General features: G+C 47.2%; 1 protein-coding gene across 5 annotated transcripts in view; it reads right to left on the reverse strand.

Annotated features, from left to right (window-relative positions):
* The window catches only part of SH3RF2 (SH3 domain containing ring finger 2), a 116,500-nt gene that overhangs the window by 22,778 nt on the left and 73,777 nt on the right, over window positions 1-19,945 (reverse strand). For 3 of the 5 annotated variants that reach the window (XM_081826901.1, XM_081826903.1, XM_081826900.1), the window contains 4 exons: window positions 11,843-11,934; window positions 10,390-10,560; window positions 4,545-4,798; window positions 991-1,349 (listed from right to left, as the gene is read on the reverse strand). In XM_081826901.1, coding sequence (XP_081683027.1) covers window positions 991-1,349; window positions 4,545-4,798; window positions 10,390-10,560; window positions 11,843-11,934 — 876 coding nt within the window. The remainder of the gene's footprint in view (window positions 1-990; window positions 1,350-4,544; window positions 4,799-10,389; window positions 10,561-11,842; window positions 11,935-19,945) is intronic. The other 2 variants (XM_081826904.1, XM_081826902.1) reach the window with 1 other exon arrangement.

Below are 19,945 nucleotides of genomic sequence, written 5' to 3' on the forward strand. Positions count from 1 at the left end.
TGGTGCTGAGGGTGATGGTGGTGGTGGGGGTGCTGGTGAGGGTGATGGTGGTGGAGGTGCTGGTGGTGGTGGTGCTGAGGGTGATGGTGGTGGTGGGGGTGCTGGTGAGGGTGATGGTGGTGGAGGTGCTGGTGGTGGTGGTGCTGAGGGTGATGGTGGTGGTGGGGGTGCTGATGAGGGTGATGGTGCTGGGGATGATGGTGATGGTGGTGATGATACTGGTGGTGGGGATGATGGTGGTAGTAGTGGTGGTGATGGTCAATAAAGTAAAAGATAACAATCACCTAATTTTCTTAATGTCACCTCCTCTATCTCACTGTTCCTCCCGCCTCAAGGGTATTAATGAGAACCTAAGACTTTTACAAAAACTCATGTCTCTAGTGGGAAAAGTCCTGGACTAGAAGTTAAAAGATCTGACCCTCTGTCACAGAGGTCACAGTAAAAGTTAGTTGTTGGAGTCATAATTTGCTGTGACCTTGATAAATCACTTAAATTCTCCCGTGTCTCAGTTTTGCCTCTTCTATATCATGAACACTTGTGTAAGCACTTTACACATCTTCTCTGGTTTCATCTTCACATCAATCCTATGAGGCTGTTACTATTCTTACTGCTATTTTACAGATTAGGCAAAAAGAGTCTCGGAAACGTGTTGTGTTTTGGCCAAGTCACCAGATAGCAAGCAGCTGATCTGGAATTCAAATCAAGATGTGTCTGATGCCAAAGCCATGTTTTTTCCAACTCACCTGTGGGGCTCGAAAGAACTATGTATGAAATATTCAGGAAGCATAAAGGAGATCTAGTAGGACATCCGCAGAGGGTGTGAGTGGTCTGAGGGAGTTTGTGTGTGTGGGGGAGCACTGTGTGTGAGGATTGTTTTGAGGCTGCGATTTTGATTCTTTGTCCACTAAAACAAATCTCAGGAGCTGGGACACTGTGCAAAGTTAGGGATATAAAGAGTCCGGCCCCCCTAATTAGTCACCTCACTCCTACCTTTTCGACGCCATTTCTTGAGTTTTCTGGTTTCACCAGGATCGATGGTGGGGCAGATGCAGGTGGTTTAGGTAGAGGCTCACTCTTGATGGGGATTTCCTTGCCTTCCATGATGAGGGAACTGGCTGCAGAGTGGATCCTGGTGTCACTGCCCCTGCTGACGCATGTGAGGGCAGGCTCCCCAGTGGGAGTGGGCTTAGGTCCCAGTTCTGCCACCACTGTCGAGGCTGAGGAGGAGACCCCCTGCGGCTGGTAGAACTGGAACTGCTGAGGCCGTACGACCATGGTGGGACTGCGTCTGAGGGAGCCCACCATGAGGGCGGGGATCCCTGACTGGACGGGTCTCTGCAGGGATCCATCTGAGGAATTATATGACACTGATATCAGCATTGGGGGCTGCTGACAGCAGGCTGGGCTGGGGTTGTGTAAGCCATGTGTCCTGATATCCCAGAATAGTTAAGTGCTTTCCCCATTTGAGCGTGCTCACATTCTCTCAGGGTCTTTCAAAGGTGACCTTATTCTTTTTTTAGTGCTGTTTGCTGATGCTGGCAGGAAATAACTGGCTAGCCAAACGTTTGGTGGGGGGGAGGGAGGGGGAGGTGGCGCTGTCAGAAGGTACATTACTTCCATTTGTCTCCTCTCTCCCTCACACACACACGCGCACACAGGCACCCCGGCTCTCTCACTTCAGGCCTAGCGGTTGGAAAGTGAAGAAGACAAACCTAAAGAGACAGCTTCACAGTGAGAAGCCAACAGAGGCATGCAAACCAAAGAGGAAACGAAAGACAGAGACAAAGAAAGAGACAGAAGAAATTGAGAAACACGAGACTCAGTCAATTGGGAGGGATGCAGGGAGGGAGAGAGGGAAGCAGAGAGAGCGGGACGGGGCTCTGACCAGGTATTTGAAGAAGCTGTAGGCATGTGGCAGTGGGATCACTTTTGTTGGGGGCCACGGGGAGGAAGCTAAGTGGAATTAAGGGAGGGTGTGTGCAGGCAAACGCTGACACCACATGGAAGCAAATCTGGAAAGGTTCGGGCTGTGTGTGGATGAGCTTTGCAAAGTCCCATGACAGAGGTTCTGGAATCAGGCTTACTCCCAGGGAGCCTGGGACAAGTCAGCCCCATCCCCTCCTGGCATCTCAGCCCCTCAGATGTAAACCGGAGGTGATAGCAATGTCTCACAGGGCCGAGAGGCTTACACTTTATGATGTGTGCAAAGTGTTAGCACAGTGCCTGGAACCTAATAAATGCCCCGTGTTTGTTAGCTCTCGTTGGTTTTGGGTAAAGGATGGCAAACCCTAAAAATATAAGGTCCAGGAGTGTGATTTTATCCCTTCCTTGAGCTTTATTTTGTTTTGTTTTGTTAACTGCGATGATCCTCCCTCAGTAACAGGAAGTCATTCCTTCCCCGCAAATTTTCTGAAGACCGGAGGCCTCCATCCCTTGGGCATATTGTCCTGTATGGGACCAGGGGAACAGTCGGGACTTCGGTGCACTCTGCAGGGGGACAGGAGAAACACCCTGAGAAGCACTGCAGTCCACTTCTCCAGAAGGGTCTCCGAGCATTTAGGGAGCCATAGGGGACATCCAGTCAGAGATGTGAGTCTTTGTGATAGCCTGTAGACACGTGTATGAATCAGAGTCATCTGTGTCCAGCACAGAGGGCCTGAGCCAAGGCCGTGTTCTGCGTTGCGACTCTTTGTCAGGCCCGATGTGAACGTGAAAAGCAGAACGCTCACTAAACACAGTTGGTGCTCCCAGCTGCGGTGAGCAAGCCTGGCGCCATTTACACAAGTCTGCCCTTTCAATGTAGACATTTATTTTTCCACTGACAGCCCTATGAGGCGCACAGTCAATTCTCCTGTCATTTCTCTTCGCTGTGGGTAGATTGATAGCTTGACCAGCCTCACCTTGGGAAAAGGGAGAGAGAAGGCCTCCGGGACCTGAGAAAGTCAAAGCAGCCCTGGGCAGACATGTCCTTAGGTTCCTGGAAATGTGTGAAAAATTGGTTTTATGCCTCATCTATTTATCTTGTTGGCTCCTAATTTCCAAGGGATTTAATGTTTTATCACATGTGCATACAGTGCAAGCAGTGAAAACTCCAAGCCAATCAAGATCTCCGCCAAGGTAGAGAAGGAGTGTGTGAAAGGAAATGTGAGCAATTGCCAATAGGACACAATTCTCAGCACTCCTAAGTGGTCTAGACCGAGTGTGAACATGTCAACACTGAGTCAGTTCACGCACTGGATGGACCAAAGATGACTTGCGTAGTTGTAGTAGCCATGATCGTACTGAGAAGATGATCATCCTATACAAACAGTTAGGATTTCTTGAGACTTATTATGTGCCAGGGACTGTGCCGTCAGTCTTACATGGATTATTTTACTAAATCTGCACAGTAACCCTGATGAGGTAGGTACAACTTTTATTTCCACTTTATAAATGAGAAAACTGAAGACTGAAGAGGTCCAGTCCCTTGCCCACGGCTGCTGTGGTGGATCATTCAGTACAGGGTTTGTGTGGGGGACGGGAGAGGCCGGAGCAAGGGCCAAGTGGGGAGGAAGGAGGAGGGGGGGTAGAGGCAGTACAGTGAGAGTGGAGGTCAGGCAGGTGGTCAGGTGAAAGCACCGGGAGAGGGTGGGGCGAAGACATTTGTTTTAATTTTCTTGGCACATTTTCCTGGGTGGCATACTGTCCCACATGTCACCCTCTTGCTTTGACCAGCCATACTGTACTTTCATATTTAATCGTCTTTTAAGATAGCAAGGGAGACTGCAGAGCCCAGTTTAAGTCAGAGGATGTAGAATAAATCAGATTTGCTTTGTGTGGCTCATGGTCTTCCAGAGAGGTATGCGAATTATAGAAGCTTCATGTTTTGTAGAAAAATGGGTTTCAAACACTTTGTAAAATCCCTGAAAATGATGTCTTACGTAGAAGTTCAATATGTCAGGAGACAAAAGTTTTGCCATGTGAGCAATGTGGATGTTATACAGGTAAAAACAAAAGCAAGGTGCAGAGCAGTGCAGTAGGTATGATTATAAGCTACTATTCAGGTACATGGAAGAGCACTTGGGATAGGGGTTAAGGATATAAAGACTTATTTTTATACAATATAATTTTTTTAAACCTTGTGTATATATTAAATAACAAAGCAAGATTTAGGGGCTCTGAGAATTGACTCCTTAACCCTCTTTGCTTCTTTCACCATCCTTCCCATGTTTCCCTTTTGGCACCCCTGAGCATAGTTTGAGAAGCATGATCCAGCAAGTACTTTGCTTGTTCTGTCTTAACTGGGGCCAGCCTCCACCTTGGCTGTGTTCTAATCATATGTTGGCACTCAGGGCTGCTATCATCCCAGCCATTCAGTATACGGGGATGGAGTGACCAAGGGCATGACCTTAAGTCGGTCTGGCTTCATCCAGTAAAACCAGTCACTATTAGGGAATTAAAAGCACCCTTTACAAAGGCTTGTTTTAAAGCCAAGATCTCATTTCTGCAAAAGGTGCTCTGTCTACCCCAGAGTCCGATCCCCTCACTTAGCTCTAGGCACGTACCTCTCTGCCACCACTTACTCTTTCTCATGCTGCTCTGCCCGGATTTCCGAAGAGAGCCCCGTCCTAAAGTCCCTGGGCTGGCCGTGCTCCTCACAGGGTCGACTATGGCGGTGGGCACAAAGACGGACTTGAAGGGCTGGTTCTGCCGGGGATCACCTTCTGAAATGCTGCCTTGGGATGACACAGAGGAGTTGGATAATGTCCATGTGGCGTAGAGACCAGGACTCCGAGAATCTGGAAAACTAGATGTCTTTCTGGTTGTTGCAAGCATTTTAAAGAGAAGAAATAAAGAAAATGCTCAGTCAAGAGTCCTATTTTAAAAACCTCTCCGCTCTCAACCATATACTAAATGTGGCCTCACCTCCTACAGCTGGGTCCCTGTGTGGGCGTGCTGAGGGCAGGGACAGGATCTCAGATTGAGGCCCTGATGGAACAGGAAGGCTTGAATTTTGTCATTCTTCACTCCAGCTCTGATCACTCTTGAGCCCATGAACTCAGAGCACAAGATCTTGTATGTGTTCAACTTGCTTTGCAGTTCTGATTTCTTTCTTTCTTATTTATTTATTTGAGAGTGGGGTGGGGGAGGAGCAGAGGGAGAGGAATAAGCAGACTCTGCACTGAGTGCAGAGCCCAACATGGGGCTCTATCCCACAACCTTGAGATCATGACCCGAGCCAAAATCAAGAGTCGGATGCTTAACTGATTGAGCCACCCAGGTGCCCCCAAATTCTGATTTCTTATTCATTCAGTGACGCTTCCACCGGATGCTAAACTCTTTGAAGGCAGAGATTTTATATGACTTATTTTATATCCTCTGTGTTCTGCATATACTGCTTATTAACAAATGTTTGTTGAACGGCTCTCGTGATGCTTTCGGCACTGATGCCAGTCATCTGGGCTAACACGTGTTGAGCACTTACTGTATGTTGGGCATTGGGCAGTGCTTTGCCCACATTAGCCCGCGGGTTCTTCACAACAGCCTTCTGAGGTAGATACTATTAGTGCTACTATTTTATAGAGGAGAAAACTGAGACTTACAGTTACTTGGCCAAGCATCTACTAGACCTGAGATTTGAACCCAAGTCCAGGCTGGCCCTCTGCTCTACCACGGAAGTGTATCGTCTTACCACTGAGCACGCCCCGTCCTGGCTGGTTAAAGCCTTCATTATTTAGGTAGCAAGGAAAAGCCTGCATCCTGCTTGAAAGAAACAATCTAGGGCTGGGGGTAGGCCCTACACATGCCTTCTGAAGACCCTAATTCTTCAGCTTTGGGCTCTGAGTTTGAAAAACAGTATCAAAGTTTTATAGAACAGCAATCCCTTGTCAGTTGTTTCCAGCTTGCTACTCCCTGAACCCCACGGGGAATGGCTGTCATTTTACACACCCTTCTTGCCCTTTTACAAATCCTACCCCAAGATCACAGCCCCTCCCAAGCAGTCCATGGATCAGCTTGTCACTCTGTTGATGAAATAACCTCTGCTAACTCCCCGGGAAGGACCGACTTGCCCAAGGCCCTGGCTCAGAGGTGCCCTCCCTGGTGGCCTTCCCGTTAATGTCCTTGGGTTTCTCTTTGGGGAATTTTCCCTTATTTTCCTCCTCCTTTTCTCTCTGCCTTTTGCCTGAAAAAGCGGTATGGAGCTTAACAACGAGCCAGCCTGTTGTACGAAGACAGGTGAGGCATCATTTAATAGGGTCCACTCTGCCCACGAAACAGATCCAGCCAGATGCCCAGGATGATGCTTGCAGTAAGGGGCCTCCTACCCATGGATGACACCCTGCCTCATGTCCCTGGGGATGTGGTCAGTGAAGGGAATGGGCTGCCCGCCAGTAAGAGCTCCAGACTATTTTCTGGAGCCAAGGGCTGAGCAGTGGAGCGAAATCCCCGGCACTGACCTCCATGGCAAAGGGCTGCATCTGCCCGTCTTTTGAACAGAGGCCTCAAGATGTCGGATCCTGTAAAATGGGCTGGCAACAGGAAAGACATTTCCAAAACGGTTCCCAGCAGCAGCAGGTGCAGCCTTTTCCTCCCTCGGTAATTAAAAGGCTCACTTGCTGAATCTTAAATGAAAACCCTTCCAGTCTGGTCAGCTCTAGTCTCTCTATAGTTAGTCTTAAAACTCTGGCAGGTCCAGTTTATTAGGGAATAATGCTAATAAGAGCAAACGTGCAAATGCTCAGGGGGCATCTCATACTTTTGAGCCCTGGCTCTTTTTTTTTTTTTAAATTTTATTTATTTCTCAGAGAGAGAGCATAAAGCAGGGGGAGGGGCAGGCAGACGGAGAAGCAGGCTCCCCGCTGAGCAAGGAGCTCAATGTGGGGCTCCATCCCCGGACCCTGGGACCTGAGCCGAAGGCAGATGCTTAACTACTGACTGAGCCACCCAGGCGTCCCAAGCCCTGGCTCTTTTATAAAAGGCTGTACTCTACACCAAGGGGGCTGGTGGCAGTGAGAGGCATCACTGCAAACAGAAAAACAAAGATTGGGGGAGAGCCTCACACATACACAGAACCAAAGAGCCGAAAGGGGCCTTGTACATGTAGTCCAAACCCTTAGTCCTAACACAACCTGCTAAAAGTAGGACAAAGGACAACAATATTCAGCCCTCCCACAGTGGAAAGGGTGGTCAAGAACAAGGGTGAGCTGCTCCCAGGTAGAAAAATTGGGCGTATGTCACCCATGTCTAAGATCGGTGACAACGGGACCTTTCTTTGCATCAGGGGGCCACCAGGGAGAACTTCACACACAGGAAGCACTGATCCTCTGTCACCAAACAGCCCTCCAGAGAATATACTCTGACAGGGACTTGCTCTTCTTGAAAATGCTGGTTCCCTAGAAGCAAACACACCCATCCATGTAAGTGGCACCTCTGTATACACATGTTCAGGATTCTCTGAACTCGAGATGGGGGACATATTCAATGGCAACCTATGGCTGACATTCCATCCACTGTTTGACATGCTGCCATCTTGGAGCGGGTGAGTCTAGATGCTCATGATTTGCCTAAGGACACAATAGGTGTACCCAGGAGAAAAGCCAAGATGGAGGGAAAGGGAAGCTGGAGTCTTGAAATCCACTGGAATGGAATCCTACATGCATTCTAGTTAGGGTAACCATTTGTCCTGCTTTTCCTAGGAGAGTCTCAGTTTACACCTGTTCTCCTGGTGTTTTAAAAGTGTGTGTCTCTTTTCTTCTTAAAAGTGTCCTAGTTTGGGTGACAAATTACATGGTCACTCTTATTCTAAAGGTTTTTTTTTTTTTTCTTCCGTAGAATAATCAGGACTTTGGGCTAAGGCCTGATGCATAAGCAAATGCCCTAGTAGTAGACATAGTCCCTAGAGAATTCCTGTCATGGAGGAAACGGTCGTAAGTTAGGGTGGGCATCTTCCTTGCTCTTCATTGGCACCTTTAGACCATTCTCCCACCCTCCCCAGCTTTGACTGGTAGTATCAGACTCTACCACCTGCCACTCTACCTTGTTACCATTTTCTCTCTCAGCCTCTCCCCTCATTTCATGAAGATTTTAGTTTCTGGCTCACTGTCATTCTCTCTAATGCAACTGATCCTACCGAGATGATTTCATCTAGTCCCAGGGCTTTAAATACCATTTCAAGCCCAGACCGTCTTCCTTAAAATGCTGGGCTTGTGTACTCAACCATTTTCCAACATCTCTACTGGGATTACTAAAGGCATCTAAGACTTAATCTGTGGCCAGCTGAGCTTTTGCTCCCCCGCCGCCCACCTCTCAGAACCCATTCCTCTCAGTTTTCCCGAATCTCTCAATAAAAGGCAACTCCATTTTCCAGTTACTCAGGGCAAAAAAGGAGGACTCACATTGACTCCTCTATTCTTTCACACCCAATATTTCATTTGTCAGAAAATCCTGTTGTGACTACCTTCAAGTATACCCAGAATTTAACCACTTCTCCCTGCCTCCATGGCTGACACGTTGGCTCAGTTCACCCTCACTTTTCCTCCAGATTATTATAATATCCTTTTAATTAGTCTCTGTGCTTCCTACAGTTTACTCTCAAGCCAGCAACTACAGGGATTCTGGTTAAAATGTAAGTTAGATCATGTCACTTTTATGCTCAAAACCCTGCAATAGCGTTAGAGCCAAATTCTTCATTATGCCTTAGGAAATTATAGATGATCTGTTGCGATTCTGACCTCATCTACTTCTAACGTCCCCCTCACTTGTTCTGATCCAGTCCTATTGGCCTTCAGGTCAGGCATACTCCTACTTCAGGGCAATTGTACTTGCTGTTCCCGTGGTGTGGAATACACCTGCCTCATTTCCTTCCTTCTTCCTTCTCAGGAAGGCCATTCCTGACCAACATATGAGAATTTTAATCACCACCCCCCACCACAAATTCTATCCTGCTTTTCTGATTTTTCTTCTTAGCCCTTACTGTTAACACACCATATATGTTGCTTATATGTCTTGTTTATTTGTCTTTCTGTCCCACTAGAATGTAAGCTCCAGTGGGCAGAGATTTTGTGCAATGGTGTTTCTCCAGTGTCTAGAAAGGTGCCTGACAAATAGTTTGTGTTCAATAAATATTTGCTGAATGAATGAACTAAAGCATCAGTTAAAGACACACTTAGTTTGTGTATGGAGATTTTGCAAGTTTCTAACAAATTCCAAAAACTTTCCATTGCAGGAAATAACTTCTACTCTAACCTTCTGCCATGTGAAGAAATCATTTTATATAAGCCTGGATCTATGGAAACCCAGAGTTTGCCCATACTCTTCCTAGAAAGGGGGTCTACCACCTCACCAGCCAACCTTACTGGAAAAATATATGCATTAGAAAGTGTAGCCTTTTACTGAACCAAAACCTTCTAAGATGCATCCACTGGTTCACTGCCCCCTCAGGAAACAGATTTCCTGTCTACACAGCCTGTTATGGTCCCTCTGGCCCTCGTCTTCTGTAGCTTAACCCTAGTTTCTCTATCAGTTTCTCCTATGGTGTACTTTTCTGTCTCCTCACCATCCTTGTTGCCCTCCTCCGGACACCGGGCCCCACCTACATGAAGGTCCCCCAAACTGGACATATGACTCCAGGTCTGACCCCCAGAGAGTACAGTGGGTTATCAGTTTCCTCAGAGGTATGTCATAAAGGCAGCATCTGGTGTGTGGGGATGGCCCCACTGCCTTGTGACACGCTGTGCCTGGGCTGGCGTGGGGTGGGGATAGGAGGAGCCACGGGCGGTGCTGGGACCCCTGTGCCTCCGTGGTCATGGTCCGAGCAGCCAGACAAAGCAGAAGTATCAGGTATGCCAGAGAATGGAAAAGGCTGGGAAGGCTGTGAGGGACACTGACCTCCAGGGTAACCTGCCTGCGGCCTGGGGTGTGGATGGACAGGTGGTGGTCTGAGTCACGGAAACTTGCCTACTGGCTTGGTGTCCTAGGAAGTTTCCCAAGATGCTCTGAGGGTCTTCTGATCGTCACAGGTTCCCATTATTCGACTAGATGGGAGCGTCAGGGGGCGGGATGTGAATGGGATTTGGGGGGTTTATACAGTGAAAACCTGAAACCCCATTCTTGAGCAGGTTGCTTAACTCTGTACATCACTTTCCTCATCTGGAAAATACTATCTACCTTACGGGAAGGACTCTTGGGCACAGGCAATGAGATAAAAGATGAGAAAGTGCTTGTAAAATGTGAAGAGCTATAAAAAAGATAATTTGTTACTATTAAAAAAAATAAAGTGTTAGGAGGTTACTAGGGCTACTTCTTGGCCCACGCTCTGAAGGAGCACTGAGTCCTTCAGCGATGCAACCCACAGATGGCCCCCGGCCTTGGTGACCCGACCTCTGCTGCCTGAGAACGGAGGGGACGCACCTGAAAATGGGGATGACATAGTTGTTGGGGAAGATGCCAACCCGCCCAGTGACCAAGGAGACGCCCCTGAGCCAGCCGTCCGGGTACTTGCCCAGGACCCTGATGCCTTCTCCCTTCTGCAGGTCCAGCTCGTCCGGTCCATGGGCTGAGTAGGAGTGCAGGGCTACAAACCTGGGGAGACAAGGGAACTGGTGAAGAAGGTGAGCGTGCCTGGCAGAGGGCCATGGAACCAGCAGAGGGCGAAGGGGAGCAGAACCTCAGGGACCCTTGTCCCCTGGGTCAGTGATAACAAACTTCTTCAGGACGGAAGGCAGGCAGTGGTGACGGAGCGTGGCGGTGAAGCAGCCGCGGAGGGTCCACACCCCGGCCCTCCCCAACTCCTGCGTCCTCCATAGAGTGCCACACAGCTGGGAATCGCTAAGCTAGGCCACCCTGGCATTTTGACAGCGGGGAGAGCGGCCGAGGACAGAGACAGGAGCTGGTGACCAGGGATTAGTGGCAGAGCCTGGTCTCGAACCTAGAAGTGATGGCTACTGCTTAGGGTGCTTTTTCATACTGCTCAGAGTATCACCCGAGAAAATGGTTGCAGCCAGCAAGTTAAGGGAGAGGAGAGGTCACAAGCCTCTCTGATCCACTCCCTCTCCTGACAGTGAGGACACGTTTGACCCCCAGGAGTGGCTTAATGTAGGCAGGGACGTGGACACTGCAAATCGGGAGGCAGGAGTTGACTTTAGTCTGTGAGCACACAGTGGATCCTGGCTGCGTGGTGGGCTGGAGGGGAATGGGCTTGTAACATCGCAAGATGTCCCTGGGGAGAGCAGTGACTTTCACTCTCCAGTCTGCACAGGAGTCAGGCAGATAAATAACATCGAGGTAGGCGTCGTGGGGAGGGGGGGAGACACTAGCGAGGCTGTGAAAGTGAGAATATCTGCCTGAGTAAAAGCCCTAAAAAGAACCCACGTTGGCTTGCCAGATTCAGGTTACCAGTGTATGGCCTCAGGATGGACATCAAGAAGTCCTTCTAGACTCCAAGGACTATGAGACACTGGGAGGTTTTATGAAAGGAGCTGGGGGCGTGTTCTCATCCACAAGGTTTTCCCCCTCTAAAATGCTATATTTATTTTCCGCTGATCCTAAAGCAGTATCTATTTATGACACAACATTTTGAATCTGAAGGAAGTCAGTAGAAATTGCTCAATAGCCAACCTCCCAGCAGTGTTTTCGTGTATACTCTTCCAGTTTCTTTCTACCGTTGTAGAATAATGAGTTAGGTTGATGTGGTTTGCCAATTTGTGTTTTTCAGCATTATTTCCAGTGAAGGATACAAAGGAAGGGGAGCTCTTGTCTCTCTGGATGGGATGGTTTGGGAGTGGTGATGCTTAGCAGCAGAGGGATGGCCATGAGGACCCCTCTGGCCAGGACCTGGACTTGGAGGGCTGAGCTTGTTACTCACATGTTCGCTGAGAGGTGTTGCTGGGAGCCGGGCAGACTGACGATGGCCGTGGAATGTCCTGGGGAGGCAGGTACAGGGTGGTAAGTGCTGACCTACATAGACAGAAAAGACAGCCAAGCAGAACCAGTGAGTGCCATAAGTCAGGCCCACAGCAGAGCTGCTGCCGAAAGGCCTGACACAGCTGAAAACCAAGAGCCATGCCCGGTGCCACCCATCGTGCATCTTTGCTGTGGTTTGGGGCTGTGGGCAGAGCGGGTGGGGCTCGACTGGTTTATGGCCTGCTGGGGTGACATGCCGGGACTGCATTCCAAAAGACTGCTCAGATATGGCAGAAGATGAAGACTCATCCAGTTCCCAGTCAACGGGGCACTGCCAGGCTCCTTGATCTTTGCCCCCCTGGCTTCTCCCCACCCCCCTCCCAGTACACTCACCCGCTCTATGGAAACGTACTCTCAGAAAATGATATGATGGCTGCTAATGAGAACATAACACTGGCCAGGCACTTCTAAGTGCTTTACAAGTATCAGCTAATTTAATCCTTACTAAAGGTGCTATTATCATCCCTAATTCTGGAAGAGAAACTGAGAGAAGGATCATTTAATTAGCAAGAAATCAAATTTTAAACCAGGGTAATCTAGGTCCTGAGCCCACACTCTTACTAGTGCTAGTATTAACACACACACAGACACACCAGTTTATCCAGTGATCTATGAAAGGTGAATCTGAATAGTGTTCACTTTGCCAGGATGAAAGAGGGAGCAACAGTGCTAGACACACCCAGAAACTACTCTCCTGGCACCCTGCCTGTGTGACCTATGACCTTGCTCACTTCCTTCTTGGCACCTCTCACAGAGGTGACTGCCCCCGCCACTAGGCTGTAAGTTCCATGCGGGCAGGGACTCTCCCTGGTTCATCCTTGTCTTTTCTGTGTGCTCAGTATGTACTTGTGGCTTAAAGAACAAATAAATGAATGAAAAGTTCTTCCTACCCAGCAGACCAAGGACTGATGTAATCTCAACCATCTCCATGTCACGCAGAGTAAATACATTCAATCTATCTTCAGTTATCCCCCCATGAGTGAGGGTAACGGTGTATGTGTGCCTTTTTAGGACTCTGCTTTTCGGGTACAACTCTTGTTTGTGTATGTGTGTTTGGGCAAGAGGGAAGGCGTTACTGAGTGCATGTGTCTCTGGTTCTGTTTGTGCACAACCCGTCACAACTGTACGCGCTTGGGCAACAGCATTGGTCTGTTTTATGTCTGATTACGTTCACACATGTGAGTCTGTGGGTCGATATGCATGTGTACCGTGTGTGACTGTCTGTACAAGAGCCTGTGATTGTAAATGTCTGTGTGGGATTCTATGTGTATGTGGGTGAGCTCTAGAGGTATGTGCCGGTAGGCATGACTTGGTAGTTTTGTGTGTGTTCTTTGCTGACAATTGTCTGAAGATATGTATGCTGTGTGTGTATGTTTTACAGTTCGAGGATATAGTTATAGGATCAGAGAACCATTCCAGTCAGATAATAACAAGGGTTGGGGAGAACATAGAGAAACTGAAACTCTCATACAGTTGCTGGTGGGAAGGAATGTAATATGGTGTCACTCCTTTGGAAAATAGTCTGGTGGTTCCTCAAATGATTAAGCAGAATTAGCATTAGACTCAGTAAGTCCACTCCTAGTACATACCCAGGAGACATGAAACTATATGTCTACATAAAAACTTATACATGAATGTTTTTAGCAGCATTGCTCATAATAGCCAAAAGGTGGAAATAACCCAAATGTCCATCAACTGATGAATGGATAAACAAGATGTGGTGTATCTGTACAATGGAATACTATTCAGCCATAAAAGGAATGAAGTATTGATACATGTTAGAACATGGATAAACCTTGAAAACATTATGCTAAATGAAAGAAGCCAGATCCAAAGACCATATTATATAATTCCATTTATGTAAAATGTTCAGAATAGACAAATCTGTAGAGATAGAAAGTAGATCAGGGGTTGGGGATGAGAAAGGTTATGGGAGTGGTAGTTAAAGAGTACAGGGTTTCTTTTGGAGGTGATGAAGTGTTGTAAAGTTGTGGTAATGGTTGTACATATCCATGAATATGTTAAAAAACCACTAAATTGTATACTTTAAATGGGTGAACTGTAGGGCAGGTGAAGTATATCTAAGTAAGCTCTTAAAAAAAAAAAACAACATTCCATAGTCACCTATCTAGCACTAACACTGCATAAAGTGCTCTGAGCTTTGCAATCAAATATTGTCACACCAGTTCTCTTAAACAAAGAAGACAAGTTGCCAGCTTTGGGCTAGGCTGCTCCTTCCCTGTGACTGGGCAAGATAAATCCCTGCTGGGCTTGGGAGATGTGCCAAGGGGAGAGCCTTGTTATGTGAACAATTAATCTTATGTTCTTGGAGACGGTTGGACCACTGATTAAGCAGGATGCACTTCACTTAATACCCATGACTTTCCAGTGTTGTGTTTGAGTAAAAAGCCCTTCTATATGTAAACACTATTAATCATTTAGGGAGGAGGAAGATGCCAGAATGCAAAGCCATCCCTCCATGACACCAGGCTTTTTATTTCTCTAGGTGTTCATCTGGAGAGGGGGGTCCTTCCCCCTTTTTGGAACACTAAACCTAGGCAGGACTAAGATCAGCAGGCTTGTGATGAAGTGCTTTCTGATATGGAATGGGAAGTGAGGCCAGATTCTCAGGTTTTGAGGTGTCCTGGAGGAGAAGGGAGAACATGTGTGGACAAGGGGGAAAGAGGCAAAGGAGGAGGGAGAGAAGGGGAGATCATGGACAACTCTGGGGGAAGGGGTGTGTTTCTCAGGAACTGGGACGGGGACCTAGTGGGAGAAAGAAGTAGAGCCAGAGGGATAGAAGAAGGAAGGAAGAAGAAAAGGCAGATGAAAAAATATCAGAATAACTCTTACAACCCATATAGAAGATGGCAAACAACCCAATCAAAAATGGGTAAAGATGCCACAAAAGAAGTTCTATCAAGTGGCCAAGAAGCACTTGAAAAGATGCTCAACATCAGCCAATTATGAGGAAAATGTGAGGTAAAACTACCATGAGATACCACTACACACCTATGAGAATGGCTAGAATTAAAAAGACTGACCATATCAAGTGTTGGTGAGAATGTGGAGCAACTGTAACTCATACTGCTGGTCGAATGTAAAATGGTGCCACCACATTGGAAAACAAGTTGGCCATTTGTTATAAAGTTAAATATACACGTACCACACTACTCAGCAATCCTACTCACAAGTAGTTATCAAAGTAAAATGAAAACATATGTCCATACAAGGACTCGTACATGAATGTTCTCAGTGGCTTTATTCATTTTAGCCCCAAACGGGAAATAACCCAAATGCCAATCAACTGGTGAATGAATGAACAAACTGTGTTACAACCACAGTGGAATACTCCTTGGCAATACATGCAATGGTGTGCATAAATCTTAACATCATCTTAAGAAGCAGGACACATAAGACTACATATTCTTTTTTTTTTTTAAGATTTTATTTATTTGACAGAGAGAGACACAGAGAGAGAGGGAACCCAAGCAGGGGGAGTGGGAGAGGGAGAAGCAGGCTTCCCGCAGAGCAGGGAGCCCGATGCGGGGCTCGATCCCAGGACCCTGGGATCATGACCTGAGCCGAAGGGAGACGCTTAACGACTGAGCCACCCAGGCGCCCCATAAGACTACATATTCTGTGATGCCATTTATATGACATTTTTAAAAATGCCCAAACTATAGTAACAGAAAACGGAGCATTGCCAATGGTCAGGGGTGAGGGGAGAGGACTGACTGATTGCAAAGGGGCACAAGAAAACTTTCTGGGGTGATGGAACTGTTCTGTATCTTGATTTTGGTAGTCATCACATGCCTTTATACTTCTGCCAGAAGTCATTGAACTGTATCCTTAAAATGGTTGAACTTAAATGTATGTGACTATAGCTCAATAAAACTGATAAAAAGTACGAATATAGGGGTACCTGGGTGGCTCAGTCGGTTAAGTGTCTGCCTTCAGCTCAGGTCATGATTTCAGGCTCCTGGGATCGAGCCCTGCTTCAGGCTCCCTGCTCAGCAGGGAGTCTGCTTCTATCTCTCTCTCTCTCTCTCTGCCCCTCGTCCCTGCCCATTTTCTCTCTCTCTCTCTCAAATAAATAAATAAAAATCTTTAAAAAGATATGAATATATTATCTAGTTGGCAGAAAAATCCAAGTAGCCTGAGCTTGACCCAGCCCAAGCCCTGGGGCTGGTCAGAGGAGGGGATAGGGATGGTTCAGCTTATTGATGGGCAGGGGCTAGCAAGCGATCCTTATGGCAGAGGGCCACCTGAATAGGAGAGAAATCAAGAATGGAAACCTATGGATCGGACACAATCTCAAGAAATAAGGCCCAAAGAAAAGGAATGAATGAATGCACAAATGAATGAATGAATGAACAAACAAATGAACAAATGAAGTGATAGGAAAAGAGAGCAAGATAAAGACAGAGGAGAGAGAAACTGGCCGGGAAGGAGGACAGACAGAACAAGACAGAAATGAATGCCCCACCTGGTAAATCGGGACAACCAGGTCGATGGCCAGCTTCTGAGGAGGCAAGTGTGTTCCTGTCACAAGACTGAGTGAACGGGCCTCTGGTGGGATCAGTTGTGACCTCAGGTCCCTATGCCACAAGGGACATGCAGCCAGATGGGAGGTCTTCCAGCAACTGGTGCTTCCTGGCATAGCGTCTGGGGGCTTGAGCGGGGTCAGACAGAGGGTGCGTATTTGAGGGCGGGGTGGATATTTCTGCTACAGTGTAAAAACATTTTTTCCTCTTTTTGGAAGGAAATGACTCATTTAAAAGAAGCTTTATCAGTAGCAGAAGAATCCACAGCTGTGTGGCTTCTGGGCGTTTCCTGGTCTTGAGGTGTCAAACGAGGCTGAGGAAGCAGGCACGGAGTCTGGCACAGTGTTGCTGCAACATTCTGCGGGCCCCAGTGCCTTCCCCAGCGGCCACACACGGTGTGCAGAATGTGGCTCCAACTCGGGAGTCTGGAGGGGAGGTCTAGCTTAGTATTCAGGCATGTGGGTCTAGCACTTGCCAGGGTTTGTGATTGGGGCAAGTGACTCAATTCTGTGGGTCCTCCATGTCCTCATCTGTAAAATGGGGGCAGTAATGGTAGTTGTCTCAGAGCTGTTATGAGGATTAACGAAAGTAATCCACGTAAGTTATTGAGCACACTGTCAGAGCTCAATAAATGCTACTTATTTCCATCTGGAAAGAGATTAGCTGCTGCACAGGGTGGGGATGGGGTGGGTGGAGCATCTATGTTCTTTTATGCAACAGCCCTGCACGGTCTGAACTGAAAGCAGGACCCAGGCGTGTGGTGGGGGATGGGAAGAAGCAACCCTATTCCTCCGGAGGAGAATGTCCCCAACTCTCCAAAAGCTCAGTTTGCTGTCTCCCCGCCCCCCATACCGTGGCGCTCAGCTATTTCCCGCAGGGCTCATGGCTTTCGGTAACTTAGTGGGCACGGGGCGACTCTCTTCTTCAAGGAGCGTGAACTACTCTGGAGCCCGTTGTTCTTCTGCATCCCCGTACACCCAGGAGCTAACAAGGGCCTCGAACCTACAGTGTTCACTCAAAGTTAGGAGAAGGGCTGTATTTTAGAGACAGAAAATTAGGTATTAGGTGATAGTGTCTGTACCCACCGCTACGGATAATTTGGAGTTGACTATCCAACTTTATAAAGTTAAAAACTCATTCCCTTGTACAGATTAAAAGAGTCTTAAGAGCCGCATTCAGCAATTGCAGTGTGTGGACCTTATCTGGTCCTAGCACTGGGGTTAATGCAGCGAACAAGGCAGTTAAATCCATAATTATACGAGCATGAGGTGTGCTGAGGTGGGGGAAGTTCAAGGTGCTTGGGGTGCTGCCAGGAGAGGCTTGCCTTGAGCTCCAAGAGGGTTTGTGATTGTACCCTGTAATTCCAGTGCTAACTTGTATACCATATTCATGGTCATTCTCCCCATTTTTACCAATGATGAAACTCAGATAAGAAGTTTACATGATTTCGTAGAGATGGCTGGCAAATGGGTGGTCAGGTGGACACTGGGAAGTGAGAACCCCAGAGCCCTTTCTATAGGACACCAAGGTTAACACTATTTCCTTTTTTTTTTTTTTAAAGATTTTATTTATTTATTTGACAGAGAAAGACACAGCGAGAGAGGGAACACAAACGGGGAGTGGGAGAGGGAGAAGCAGACTCCCCGCTGAGCAGGGAGCCCGATGCGGGACTCGATCCCGGGACTCCAGGATCATGACCTGAGCCGAAGGCAGTCGCTCAACCAACTGAGCCACCCAGGCGCCCTCCTTTTTTTTTTTTTTTTTTTTAAGATTTATTTATTTTAGAGATAGAGAGACAGAGACAGACCATGAGCGGGAGGGAGAGAAAATCTCAAGCAGACTCTGTACTGAGCATGGAGCCCAATGTGGGGCTCAATCTCATGACCCTGAGATCATGACCTGAGCCAAAATCAAGAGTCGGACGCTTCACCAACTGCGCCACCCAGGTGCCCCAACACTTACCATTTCTATATTTCGATATGGCTAAAGGGGTCCTATATACGAGGCAGGTTTGTGCACCCTAGAAAAAAACCATCCTGCCAAATTCAGCGTTCTGTTTCTGTGCTCATGGATATGTTACATTCATGATGACTACTATCCCTGTCCAGTGCCCCACGTAATGTGGAACAGATCTGAAGGCTGATAGAATAGTGTTATTTTTTGTTTTTCTTCTTCCTTCTCTGGCAGAACCAAGGTCCCAAGAGAGTCAGGGCTCCTTCTGCCAGCCTGCTCTCCTTTCTTTCCATCTCAGTCTCTGTCAGAGCCGGCTCAGCCTGATGAGCAAGGAGTGGGCACCCAGTGCTGTGTATTTGTCCTGTGAGTAAAAACGCTGTCTGAGAAAGAGAACTCATTTATGAGTTGGCAGCAGGTCCCTTTAGGTCTACCTCAAAAAAAAAAAAAATCTTCTAAAGTACACAGATAGGTCAGCAAGGTATCTGTGAAGACTACTAAGTTTATGTCCCCTAGGTAGTCATCAAAGCCTCGAATATTCCCTGTGATCTGGCTTCTGCTTCACCTTCCTATGCTCCCTGCTCCCCCTCCCTTCTTCACTTCCTTTAGCCTTGGGTCTTTTCTCAGCTCCCTGAGCAGGTCACACTCACTTTCTGCCTCCCCTGACCTTTGCAGACCCCCCAGCCCCCATCTCTGCTCTGCTATTTTCCTTTGTTATGGAAATTTTAAATGATAAATATATTATGCATACAGATAAGTATATATAATTTTATGTATCACTGAAAGAAGAATAATAAAACTAACACCTGTATACATACCATCCAATGTAAGAAACAATAATAATAGAAATTGATGCTGTATTGACAGGCCTCCTGCATATTCCTCCATAATCAGATCCCTGCCCCCCTTCCTGTAACTGCAGTGCTGAAATTGGTGTTCATCATTCCAGTGCTTTTCTATGTAATTTTACCACTGTGGCATACATCCCTAAACAACATGTTGTTTAAATTTGCCTGTTTTTGAACACGGTATGAATGGGATTCACGTTGAGCATATTCTTCTGTGAGTTGCACCTTTGGCTCAATACTACGTTTTGTGGTGGATTTTTACTGCCAGTGTGTACTTCACTGCATGCATATACCACCATTTAACCATCCTATCATTTATGTGTCATTTGGGTGATTTTCAATTTGGGGCTGTTATGAACGATGTTGCTATGAACATTCTTATATATGTCCCCTGTGCGCCCCCGTCCCCCTGCAAGAGCTTCTCCACGATACATACCCACAAGTAGAATTGATGGGCCATAGGGTATGAGCCTGCTCAGTTTTATTAGGTAATAACAAATTGTTTCCCAGTGTGGCTGTAACGATTTACACTTCCACCAGCATCAAATGGCAGTTCCTGTTATCCCATAATCTCGCCAGCATGTGGTAATGCCCTGCTTTTTAATACCTGTCTATGGTGGGTGTGAAATGATATCTCGTTGTGGTTTCAAATTAATTTCT

Source organism: Leptonychotes weddellii, chromosome 7, assembly GCF_054177405.1.
Source record: "Leptonychotes weddellii isolate Sample4059 chromosome 7, ASM5417740v2, whole genome shotgun sequence".
In the NCBI taxonomy this organism is placed as follows: domain Eukaryota; kingdom Metazoa; phylum Chordata; class Mammalia; order Carnivora; family Phocidae; genus Leptonychotes; species Leptonychotes weddellii.